General features: G+C 36.3%; 1 protein-coding gene across 1 annotated transcript; it reads left to right on the top strand.

The window, feature by feature from the left end:
• Positions 1–1322: 1322 nt before the first annotated feature.
• p2rx3a (purinergic receptor P2X, ligand-gated ion channel, 3a) lies at positions 1323–12845 on the top strand. The gene is made up of 12 exons (XM_073820143.1): positions 1323–1456; positions 2858–2993; positions 3080–3151; positions 3248–3317; positions 8592–8688; positions 8831–8908; positions 10700–10841; positions 12035–12171; positions 12246–12339; positions 12418–12483; positions 12552–12629; positions 12711–12845. The coding sequence occupies exons 1-12, from the start codon at positions 1323–1325 to the stop codon at positions 12843–12845; spliced, it is 1239 nt and encodes a 412-aa protein (XP_073676244.1).
• Positions 12846–13480: the final 635 nt, after the last annotated feature.

Raw genomic sequence — 13480 nt, 5'->3', positions numbered from 1 at the left:
AAGTATAGAGCCCTGAGCCATTTTTTTTATTTATATTGTCAGACAGCTAAAACATTTTACAAAATGTGTTAAATCAGCTGCACAAAGGGATTGGCATGCTGAAAAGATTTGTCTATTCTTATTTTTGTTGAATGATAAATATACTTAAAAATCATCATATTACAGTTCTTTTTTTAAAGAATTGTATATATTCTATTAATATTAATAATATTGTATTCTATTGATGTTGATTTTACTAGTAATATTCTAATCTGTATTCTACCTCAATTGATCATTGTTTGGAAAGTATGTGTCTTGTTCTGACAATAAACCATAAATAATAATTAACTATCTGGTTTTTCTTTCATTCAGGAGTAAAAATCTGCCTTTAATATTGATAGATATAAAGATTTGACATTTATCGTGATAATTATCGATATCGACTGATATGAAAAAAATCATCGTGATAATTTTTTTTGCCATATCGCCCAGCCCTAATAGGCTACAGAGTTTCATTTTTTTACAGTTTCGATTGTTGGTGTGCCTTGTGATTTTTTTTTTCAATTAAAAATGTACCTTGGCTCAAAAAAGGTTGAAAAACACTTGCCTAGTGAACCAAACTGAGAGACAATTTTGAAGGCTCAGGAAACCTTTGCAGGAGTTTTGAGTTGATTAGCTGATTGGCATGTCACCATATTCCAATTTGTTGAGATAGTGAATTGGTGGGTTTTTGTTAAATGTGAGCCAAATCATTACAATTAAAAGAACCAAAGACTTAAACTACTTCAGTCTGTGTGCATTGAATTTATTTAATACACAAGTTTCACAATTTGAGTTGAATTACTGAAATAAATGAACTTTTTTTCACAACATTCTAATTTATTGACATGCACATGTCTGTATAATTGCCTCCCAGAACTGTCCTACACAAATGCACAGTTACAATATCGAACACAATATGCATGCTCTTTTGCACGTCTGAGGCACTTTCACAAATCAACCATTATAATTAGACAGTGGTGTGTTTATATTTATAAAAGGTTTGGTTTGTAAAAAAAGAGAAACATTTCCTTAAAATAAAGCTGGAAAGAGATGAGCAAATGAGCAGGCTATTATGGAAATGGACAGCCAAGGCCCCTGGGGGCCACAGAGAGGAGAGGCATGAACACGAAAAGGGGAGGGAAATGTGGTCAGGGGTTTTTCTTCTTCATTTTTTTTCAATACATCAAGTAAAATAAGATCCTTCATTCAGCAGACGCACAGTAGTGGTTTATCCTGCACTGGATCTCAGCTCAAGAGTTTCTTTAGCTTACACTTGTTAGTTTTACAGGACACACGCTACTATGGCTCACAGAGTCTTGCGTTTTATCACTGACTTCTTCGCCTATGAAACAGCCAAATCTGTTGTGGTGAAGAGCTGGTCTGTTGGAATCATCAACCGTGTCGTCCAGCTGTTAATAATTCTGTATTTCATCGGGTAAGCTTTTATTATTTCCTTGTTGCAAATATTACTTTTAAATCATTTTAAATAATATAGTTTTAATTTAGGACTAGTAATAGAGAATATGGAAATGCTTGTACTTGATGGTGCTTGAGAGTGAAGAGCAGAGTTTAACTTTGATGCTAAAATTCAATGTTTTAAATAATTATAGAAAAATTAAGATTTAAGACTTGGTAATTAATATAGTTGATGCACCAGTGCACCAGTAGTTATACATAGATACATGAGATTTACATAGATATACATGAATCAAAGATGTCAAAATAAATTTACAAAAGTGATTTTATATCCTTAGAAAGCACATTACATTACATGTGAGAACTTTTAAGTGTCTACTTTTAAGGTTTCAAATAAGTTTTTGGAGAATAAAATGTCAAAATTTGGTTGAAATAATGTTAAATTGTCATTCAGAGTAAGAATGTAAGAATTCAAACAACATGCTTATTCTGACTTGTACATATAAAATCTATAAGAGAATAAGGGACCATATTAAATGTTATTGTTTTAAATGAGTAAAAGTTCTTACTGACAAATGGCCAAAACCTAGGATAGTGGCAATTTTTTAAAATGTAGAATTACAACTAATTAGTATTTGGGGTGATAGTAATTTGTCTTTTAATGTGTCATAAAATTGATTTTTGTTGTAAATATGCCTGACAAAATTGTTAGACTGAGTGACATTTTAGTGGTTGTCTTCTGTAAATTAGAGGGAAATTTATTTATTTTTTGCTAAAAAAAAAAAAAAAAAAAATTCCAATTAAATTAAACAAAACATTTTATTATACTATCTATTGCTCAGGGAAACAGCTATGGGAGTAATTGATATAATATTATCCATTTAGATGATAATTTTTTACGTATTAAATAATTGGAAAAGTTAAAGGGATAATTCACACAAAACTGAAAATTGTGTCATTAATTACTAACTCTAATATCATTTGTTCATCTTCAGAACACAAATTAAGAGCTTTCTGACCCATGCATCGTGTTACTCTCATGAACGCACATCAGAGACTGATACGGAAAAGAAGAAATAAAGTCATTATTTTTTCTTTCTTTGCACACAAAAAGTATTCTCGTAACTTTGTAATCATCCGGTTGAACCACTGATGTCTTATGGACTATTTTATTGATGTCCTTACTACCTTTCTGGCCCTTAGATGTGTCAGTTGCTGTCTAAGCAGGGTCAGAAAGCTCTCGGATTTCATCAAAAATATTTTAATTTGTGTTTTGAAGATGAACGAAGGTCTTACAGGTTTGGAATGAGGTAAGAGTGGGTAATTAATGACGGAATATTCATTTTTGGGTGAACTATCCCTTTAACAATGAACATGTCCAATCACTTATTTGTTGTTATTTGTTTGTTTGTATTACCAGCTGGGTGTTTATGCATGAAAAAGGACATCAGTTGCGGGACACAGGAATCGAGTCTGCGGTCATGACCAAAGTAAAGGGCTTGGGCAAATTTAACAACCGTGTGATGGATGTAGCAGACTATGTAGTTCCCTCACAGGTCAGCAAATGTACATTTTAATACTGAAATATGAAACTAATCTTATCTCTAAAAGTAAAGAAAGTTTTGAACTGCACTTTTTATAGGGTGGTTCTTCATTCTCTATCATCACCAGCATGGTCATTACAGCCAATCAGACGCAAGGACGATGCCCTGAGGTGACACACAAACCTCAGTTGACTTTATATACTTTAAATATGCTGCCTTCTGTATTTTAACACATGCTCTCTCTCCACTCTTCTCTTGTCTGCCAGACTGATCACAAGTTCAAATGCACCACTGATGATGACTGCATGGAGAAGCTGGGCTCAAATTTAGGAAATGGTGAGTTCATTGTACAGCTGTCACTAACAATCATTATGGTAATTGAGTAATCAGATAATTATATATATTTTTTTCATAAACTTAGACCTAAATGAACAATAGCCTTTAAATGGCTTAAAATACATAATGGCAATGAGGTAACAATATAACAAATAAAGAATCATCTGGTTTTATTGAAAACTGTTAAAATATATAATGTATTATGAACAACAGAGCTAACCTACATTACGCATTATAACAAATGTCTGCAGAGGGCGCCAACAGCCTGGTGATTGTTTTTTAACTTTACTGCATGATCTAATCCTGGTTTATAATTTACTAAACCACATTTAATACAGTAAATAAAATGTCCAGTTTATCTTTCATATTTGGCCATTTCTTTATGACAGAAATGTTGCAACCACTGTATGTGGACATCAAAATGTGTCAAAACTCAATGCAAGGGTTTAAACTTTTATTTTGACATTGCGATGAACAGTTAGCATATTGAGAAAGATTTTAAAGGTGCCATAGAATGCATTGATACAATATTTTAAATTGCTCTCTGATATCTACATAGGAAAGCCATATACCTTCTATGTAGAGAATTCTCCAATTCAAAAATTCTCCAGAAACGGTTTTACAGGTCCATTTACAACCCTAGGATTTGTCTCTAGAATGAAATAGTCTGTTATTACCTTATTTGGAAGGTTCATGAATAATAATGATGAGCTCTGCTCTGATTGGCTGTCTCACAGAGTGGCTCAGTAGCTTGCACATGGAGGAAAATACTGTATATATTTAATTACTGAGCTCGAGCCGCTATTAATATGCGGTTCATTGAACCTGCCGTTTTGAATGCACAATCATTTTACTTTCACTTTTGTGATCGCATGTGCTCTGTGTAAGGTTATACTACAGCGGCAGTACTTACCACATACATTTAGATGCTTGTTAGTGATGCTCAGGATGTGTAAATCATTCGACATCGCCCGTGCAGTCACCTCTCTCTTTATGTGGTAAGTGATATCTTATGTACTGCAATGTAACAGGCTACCGCTAGCAGTAAGCTAACCATGTCCCTTTAGTGGCGCGCCTTATTTTATTAGAATGCCTTATTTGCTTTCCTTGCCTTTCTGAGTAAGTTACAGACACCAATCATCCCTGCACTTAACCTGCACAACCTGGAACATAACATTTATTCCTGTGATCCGCCATTTTCGCTATTGTCCTTGCTTTGTTTTTGGTTTTTTTGTTTTTTTTTTCACAATAGTCTAGCTGCAGAACTTTTGATGATTGGCCTATGGAAATGTTTGGGGCGCAACTATTAATGATCGTGACTCGTACGTAATAGTCACTGTTATGTTAGGATTAGCCTATTTTTCAGTGGTCTTTTGCATACACCAGGGGCCTCATGTACAAAGACTTGCGTTGAATTCATACTAAAACATAGCGTACGGACAAAGCTGTAAATGTGCGTACGCAGTAAAAAAATCAGATGTATGAAACACTACGTACGCGGAATTCCACGCATATCTCTTTGTACATCTGAATTAACGTGAAATTGAGCGCACATGCACGAGCGCAAAACCCCTCCCTGCCTCCTCCCCCGTATTAATATGGTAATGACTCCACTTTGGCAAAATCAAACGAAAAAGCAAGCAAGAGAAACTTAACAGAATGTGATTTGAAGGTGCTCCTCACCGGTAGACCGGAGAAAAAATGTTATTTGCAAGTTTGTTAAAAAAAAAAAAAAAAAAAAAAAAAAATAGAGTGGGAGAGTTTAGCTGACGCGGTTAACGCAGTGGGGTTTGAACATCGCACTGTAAACGAATTAAAAAAGAAATGGTCCGATGTAAAGGTGCAGGTGGAGAACAGCGGCGACTTAGCCTACGTTTCAGCGCATCAGTCAGAGTCATAGAGCACAAGCAGATGAACATTGTTGTCTTGTAACAGTAAAATATCTTGTTTGAATAAGTGCAACGTTGTCTTTATGAAATAAACAATAGTAGGCCTATGTCTATAAAGGTTCATATAATGCCTCACCACACGGTGTGATGTTGACATAATGTGATTTAGTTTGACACAAAGCAACCGAGTGATCCTTGTCAGCTAGGTAAAATATTTTATAAGAAATTTCTATTTTGATTTTATGGTTATCTGCTGAATTTGCTGATGCTTGTAAATCACATGATGTAATTTATTAACATTTCATCATATTATATAGCCTATATAGCCATTGAGAGGGACATCCCAGTGGATCACAGTGTTGTTTGAATTAGTTTACATAAGATATATATATATATATATATATATATATATATATATATATACATACACATAAGATATTTACATACCCTCTATATGTATATTATCTGTATAAAAGTTATTAATACTAATTAAATATAAAATAAGAATATTATTGTGTGTTATTTTTTGGGTGGTGGAGGGGTTGGGGTTGGGGGGGGGGGTGCCCTTTTTTCAGTTTCAGCACATGCCCCTCAAAAGGTCTGTGCACGGCTCTGGTGCCACCGGCATTTCAGCTGCCCAATCGCCCGCTCTACAAGTGCGAGAATGGGCATCATTGTATCTGCGCTCTTGGTCAGTTTGTGGGTTGTTGAGGGGGGTTAACAGCCACGTCTTTAATGGGTAACCGCGGTCTCCTGATATGCAGTTAAATAATTACACTCAATAAAATAAAATAAAGTAAAACTTAGCTGTTTCCGATTCACGTATCCAAATTGTTCTTCAGATGGCGCCTTTATAGCAATGTCCGTGCAGTCGATCGCTTGCGCTTACATTAGGAAAACCGGTGATCGCTGCAAATTGCGCTTTGTTTGGCTGGTCAACTGCATGGTATGGAAATCTTATATACCTGCTAGACATGCGGATGATCCCGTCCCATACAGCTGGCATTGCACGGCTCAAAGATGACTGGCTTAACCCCGAGCGATCTGCCAGTTCCCTTTGGAAAGAACAATTTGCCAGGAAACCAACCTTTCAGCACCTTTAAGGGAACGGGTAATGCGTGGCTCCTCGCTGTCTCCAAATTTGGACCCAACTCAGGAAAGAGCTCCAAGAGGATAGCTCTTGGAAATCTGAAACGGCTTATAAGCCAGTCATCATCGTGGGCCAGAAAATCACTGTGATCCCTAAACGTTCCCTTCGGATTCGGCCATTGATGTATAAGGACAACATTGCCATAGACCAAGGGTTGTATACATTTGCAAATGCTTTTATATGTTCTAAATCACATAATTGGTAGAAAAATATTGTCTCAATTAACCCATTTTATCAATTATAAATTAATAGCAATGTTTTTCACATGTGTTGGTGCGATACTTTGTAGTGTGCAATTTAAAATAATTGCCTCTAGGAGTCGCCAAGGGAAATAAAACAAACACACGCACAAAAAATACACGTACGCCAGACATGGAGTTGGCGTGGATCAACGCACATTCTCACGTTAATTTCATCGTTAGTAAATCCAAACGTGAGCGTGAAATCTGGCGTACGCAAAGTTTTTGTGCGTACGCAGCGTTGATACATGAGGCCCCAGATTTATATAAGAAGGAGGAAACAAAGGGGTTTGAGACTCACGGTATGTCATGTCCATGTACAGAACTGTTATTATTAAACTATACCAAGGTAAATACAGTTTTCCATTCTGTGGCACCTTTAATGTATTCTCCTGTATTTGGGTATGTTTATAAATGATTTGCCTTACAAATCTGATGAAATGGTGGACAATTTGTCCCAGATGAACGTTATAATAAACCCAAACTCACAGCAATATGCAGAGATGGAGTTTGAAACGCTCTGCACATGACATAACAGTCTGTAAACGGAGCCGCTCTGAGATCACGAATGAACCTATGGAAGGCCAAATGGTTCAAAAACACATGAATTTTAATGTCAACAACACACAAAATATGCATATCTAAAGTGTTAAATACATATTGTTAAAAACATGCAAACAACACATATTTAACACGTGAAATATGCGTTAAATATGGAGGAGGTAAGGAGGAGGCGAAGTGAGGCCAAGTATGGTGACCCATACTAGGAATTTGTGCTTTGCATTTAACCCATCAAAGTGCACACACACAGTAGTGAACACACACACACCGTGAACACACATCCGGAGCAGTGGGCAGCCATTGCTGCGGCGCCCAGGGAGCAGTTGGGGGTACCGTGCCTTGCTCAAGGGACTCACCTCAGTCGTGGTATTGAGGGTGAAGAGAGTGCTGGTTATTCACTCCCCCCACCTACAATCCCTGCCGGACCTGAGACTCGAACCTGCAACCTTTGGGTTACAAGTCCGACTCTGAACCATTAGGCTTAAACATTAAGATGTTTTTGAACCATTTGGCCTTCCATAGTAACCTACACACATGTAAATAATTAGGTGCATATGTTAAACCTGCGTCATATAGATTTATTTAATTGAATTAATGGTATAGTGACAACCCAGGCTCATTGGAAATATGTGCCTTTACATACATTGAAACACCATAATTATGTACTTTACTGAATATTATAAAATATTCAGGTAGTGTTGCTAAAGGTTGCTTTATCGTGTTGGAAATATCCCCTACACCAAACCCAACCCTAAAGCTAATCTATAGTGTTAACAAATACAAAAGTGATATAAAAACACATTTGTTGACGCAGCCGTGCTATTTTAACTTCCTTATCTGGATTTGAGCTGTTTTGTCAAACCGTAGTATCATGAAGCTTGTTCCAAAGCTCTTCATTACTCAAGTGCAACTCACGCATATGAAGCTGTATACTGTATGTGACGACAATGTTCAAAAGTATCAGTTTTCAAATCGTGCAGGATGTTAAAATTGTTTTGAAGCCATAATATAATATTCTATAAGTAACTACAGTGATTTGTACACATAGGTACATTTTTTCAGTATTTCCAATGAGCCTATGTTGGTTTGTAAATTCACAACAGCATTATGCTTTATTATGATTTTTAAATGGATATATCATGTAGCCTTGGAAAACTAACTAATAATGCATTTCATGGATTCTTGTCCGTAGAAAGCACCAATATTTTGCCAGTTGCTCGGCACAGGTAAAATGCAATCAAGGATTTTTTTTTTTTTAAATCGAGTAACTTATTCAAATTGAATCAAGGAAGTCCTAGTTCATTGTCTGAACTCAGTCTTTTAAAGTCTTCAGAGGCTGACATCACTATCATACTCATTTAATGCATAATTATATAGCAGTGAAGCATGATAATACTTTCTAGACTGCTTCAGATGCATCTCTCCTTATTCACAGGTATTATAACAGGCACATGTTTGAACAACAATAATGGCACGATGGGATGGTGTGAAATTGAAGGCTGGTGCCCTGCAGAGGATGACAATGTTAAAAAGTAAGAAACACATGCATGAAAGTGCAACTTTTTGGACTTGTAATTGAGATATTGTACACAGTGGGAGTTATATTGTAATCCAAAATCAATTGGGTAAACACGTTCTAATGCCAGATGCATTAATTAATCTGCTCACTCTTAGTAATCCAATGAAAGAGGTGGAGAACTTCACTATCTTCATCAAAAACAGCATCCGCTTTCCTCTGTTTAATGTCACTAGGTGAGTTTCATCTACAGCTAACAAAAAGTTTTGAGAAGCCATTCAGAATTTTTTTCATTAGTTGACAGCCCTTAATTTAAAGGGGTCATCCGGTGCCACATGCACTTTTACAAGCTGTTTGAACTGAAATGGGTGTTGGGAGTGTGTGTACACAACCACCCTAGAATGACAAAAATCCACCCAGTAGTTTTCTTTTAATTTAGTAAAATAATTTGCCCCTTCTCATATCGATCCATTCTCAGAGGCTGCTCCCACTTCAGATGATAGACAGTAGTGTCTTAGCATAGACCCGCCTCGAGTGAGAAGTAAACTGTCAGCCATTGTTTTGACGCTGGATTGACAGCCATTGTTTTGTTGCCTAAGCAAGTGTGGAGTACAGTTGTTGGGTGTAACAGCAAACACAGCAGTTGTCATTTACTACCAACATCTGAGCCGCTGAAGACACAGTGGCTGAATTTGATTTTTGAAGGGAATGTGCCGCCGATCTACCTAAATAGGTTCATGTTTACGCGAATCATTTCTCACCATTGTATGAGAAGCTGCAGCTGAAAAATGGATCTATATGAACTATTTGTATTCCTGTCTCATCTTCACCAGAAGAGGTGAGTGTAATTTCTTTTTTTATGAATCTTTGCTAATCGCCTTTTCTAATAATGTGCTAAAGTTAGCGTGTTTCACGATGAATGCGGATAAAGTGTAACTTACACTCTCAGAGAACATGGTTATGTTGTCTTCTCTATGTACATCTGTCTCAATATAATTCCTAATTGCACGTTTATAATGAACAATGCTTTAAGGTGACTGTCTATTTACAAACTGTGTACGTTGTCGTAAAACTACATTAAGCTTAGCTTTGTAACGCTAGATGGTTTAAAACGTGTCTGTTAATGATTAAGATGTCATGTACAATTATTTTAAATCGTTTTGGATCAGTTATAACTGCATTAAGAATGGTAACTTTAAACGCAATACCTGCAAAATAGTGTTTACAACCCGCAACTGCATATGAGAAAAGACCATAACACTCACATTTATGTATTTCAATATAACGACGGGGTAAGTTATGTTAACGATCACTTATTTGTTCTCGTTCAATCAGCTATACCTCAGTAAACACATCGCGTTCGTCTCTATACCTCGGTAAACACTTCGCGTTCATCTCTATTTCTCGGTAAACACATCGCGTTGGTATCACTCTCAGTACGCCACCCTGCCAGTACATAAAAAGATAAATCAAAGTGACATTAAGTTCACTAACCATTCAGAAACGCCTTGTTTAAGCCTTAATTGCCGAACTTCTTTGCGGCTGTCATCTTGTTCCGGCTCCAACTCCGGTTCAAACTGATATAGTTGCACAGATGTGTTTTCTTAGCCTCCTGCGACTATTATTTCCCCAAATAATACCCCCAACTGTTGCCTAGGCAACACCCTGTGTGCTATGTAAACACACGCCCCACAGAACTGAGGGGCGGGGTGAGCAGAGGTTCAAATCATTTAAAGGGCCATGTACTTATATCGCTTGCTGAGAACAGAGCCATTTTTTACCATGTAAAATGGGTGTTTTTTTACACTATCATTGAGAATTTTTAATCAAAGTATATTACAAACTTTTTATTATGACCCTAAAGCATCATATTAACTCGTGGAAAATAGGCATCTGATGACCCCTTTAATTAATATATTTCTCTTTTTTTTTTTTTTTTACAAAAAGGGAAATTCAAATAGACAAAAAAATATATATAATATCATTGATTTATACTAATGTCCTGTTTCTCTCTCTTATCTTCACAGAGGCAATTTCCCTTCAAGTTTAAACAAGTCTTACATTCAGAACTGTCATTATGACCCCGTGGATCATCCGTTCTGTCCGGTCTTTAAAGTGGGAGACATCCTGAGACACATCAATCAAAGTTTGGAAAGCATTACTGTCAAAGTAGGTCCACTCAGCTTTACCTCTTGTCTGACCACTAGTTTGATTTGCAATTTATCAAAGAGATACATTTCATTATTTTGAGAAACAATCCATTACAACTCTCAGATGACTGCTGCTGGATTTTTAGAGCAAAAGTTAATGTCTTGCCTTGATTGGCATGGTGTTACACAACCACAGTCTATTCTGTAACCAGAATGTATAGTTATTGCAGAGCCATCGAGATTCAAAACACGTTATGGAGGAACCTTTCAGAGCAGAGCATTTATAGATCTAGAGCATTTCAAATGGAGGTTTGTGAAGCCCTGTGGGTTCAGGAGGATTGCAGTTTGGGAGGTTTGGGAACATAATTCACTTTCTTTACATTCACATCTGCATAATTCACAACATTTTTGTATACAGAATTTAATAGCATTGCAACAGTATTTCAATTAAATGAATACGATACAGGATTCAACATTAAATACCAAAGGGTTTGAATGTTTGAATTTATGTTTAAATGTCATACTGCAGTTAAAATCGCACAGTCATCTAAATAATAATAATAATAACAACAACAACAATCATGTAATTGATTACAACAACATACTTACAAAAAAGACTCAATATTTTAGCACCTGGCATAATGGTGTGAAAGTTGGGCTTGTAACCCAAAGGTTGCTGGTTCGATTCCCTCACCGGCAGGAATTGAAGGTGGGAATTGTGAATGAACAGCACTCTTTCCACCTTCAATACCATGACTGAAGTGCTCTTGAGCAAAGCACTGAACCCCCAGTTGCTCCCTGGGCGTTGGAGCAATGGCTGCCCACTGCTCCGGTGTGTGTTCACAGTGTGTGTGTTTGTTCACTTCTCATTGCTGTGTGTGTGCACTTGGATGGGTTAAATGCAGAGGACCAATTTCGAGTATGGGTCACCATACTTGACAATACGTCATGACTTTCAATATGCAAGTGTGACATAAATTTCTTTAAATATTTATTTAAAATATTTAATATAAGGGGTTTTTAATATAAGGGGTTTTTCTTAAAGAAAAGAAAAGATCAAGGTTGCACTTTGAGTGCAAGTGAATGTGGCCAGTTTTTAAGCAGAAATGTGAGGTGTATTATTTTATTTAAAAACAAACATCATGGAAATATACATTTATATATGAAGTAAACAATGTTTTTGTGTTGTTTGATGTGTGTGCTTTGTGTCAGGGAGGAGAGATTGGAATTAACATCAACTGGAAGTGTAATCTGGACTATAATGTGACACACTGCAATCCCAAATACTTCTTCACACGCTTGGATGCTGCTTTTGAGAACAGCGTTGCCTCCCAAGGATATAACTTCAGGTAGCACATGAACACACAAACTCATGCATCATTCTGTCTTTTCTGCACCTGCATCTTCATTTTGTCTCTTCCAGGTTTGCTAAAAACTATCAGTCCGAGGATGAGCCTGAGCGTCGCACACTTCATAAAGCTAAAGCAATCCGTTTTGAAATAATCGTGTCTGGCAATGTGAGTAGTCTGGCTATAAAGCAGCTTATGTAACACATATGGTCTTGTGCGCATCTAACTTTGCTTATCTATTCACAGGCAGGAAAGTTTAACAGTGTGCCGTTTCTGATTAATTTGGTGGCAGCTTTCACTTCAGTGGGACTGGTAAGACCTTTGTGACACATTAATGCTGGCAAAAAAAAAACATATCTGACTGATGTATATTTTTGCAGGCTACTGTGTTCTGTGACATCATCCTTCTCAACTTTCATAAAGGGGCGGACGAGTACAAAGCAAAGAAATTTGAAGAGGTGCTAAAGTTGAGGTTATTAATGTATGTATGGAGAGATAAAGTAGAGCGATGTCTTATCATTGTGTCCTCTTCGTGACAGGTGTCAGGTGTTGTGTCTGAGTCTGCAAACAACAGACTCTATGAGGGAAGCCAGATGTCAATCAAAGCACTGGAGAAGAGATCAAACGACTCAGGGACCTTTTCTATTGGACGGCAGGACCCGTCGAACCAATGAGACTTTCACATAATACTACTTCGAGATTTGTGATTCTTTGCACTTTCTACAAGTAACAGTATACAAATTGTAGTTTGTTTTAAGGCTTTAGGGCTTAGTTTTTTCAGTCAACCCCAGATCCTGAGAAAACACATATCTATACATACACCACCAGTCAAAAGTCTGTACACACCTGCTCAGTCTTTATTATTTTAAAATAATAAAGTCATAAAAACTTTAAAATAACTTAAATGTAAGTATGTAAAATGTTAACCAGTCAAAACATTTTATTTCTTGTCTCATATTTAAGCTTTAAAGGAGTTTCCATGTATGCTGGATACTGCGTTATATTTGGTCCAAGATTCAAGACATTTTCTCAAGAAATTCACAAATGATCTCAGTTTACTGTATATTTGTATACAGAATTTTAATTTAAGCTTCTTTAGATGAAAAGTGACCATTTTAGACAAACCTTTAACTGATAGTGTGTATACAAACAGTAATTAAGCAGCAGTAAATTAAATGAAAAAAACAGTAATACATTCATGAAATAATAGATCATCTCTCAGCATGTAAAATGAAAATGATGATATGAGAGTACATACCTTATTTATTTCACAAGTTAAAAGCATTTATGGATATTTTGTGAGTTTGAT

Source organism: Garra rufa, chromosome 16, assembly GCF_049309525.1.
Source record: "Garra rufa chromosome 16, GarRuf1.0, whole genome shotgun sequence".
In the NCBI taxonomy this organism is placed as follows: Eukaryota; Metazoa; Chordata; class Actinopteri; order Cypriniformes; family Cyprinidae; genus Garra; species Garra rufa.
The sequence above is the reverse complement of the archived record's forward strand: the minus strand, read 5'-3'. Positions and strand labels throughout refer to the sequence as shown.

What these genes read in the sequence shown, in the direction of transcription:
- p2rx3a (XM_073820143.1), top strand. Translation starts at nt 1,323, where the DNA reads ATGGCTCACAGAGTCTTGCGTTTTATCACTGACTTCTTCGCCTATGAA. An exon ending in GAGGATGACAATGTTAAAAA is followed by an intron (nt 8,689 to 8,830) that starts GTAAGAAACACA and finishes GCTCACTCTTAG; the next exon opens with TAATCCAATGAAAGAGGTGG. An exon ending in TCCCAAGGATATAACTTCAG is followed by an intron (nt 12,172 to 12,245) that starts GTAGCACATGAA and finishes TGTCTCTTCCAG; the next exon opens with GTTTGCTAAAAACTATCAGT.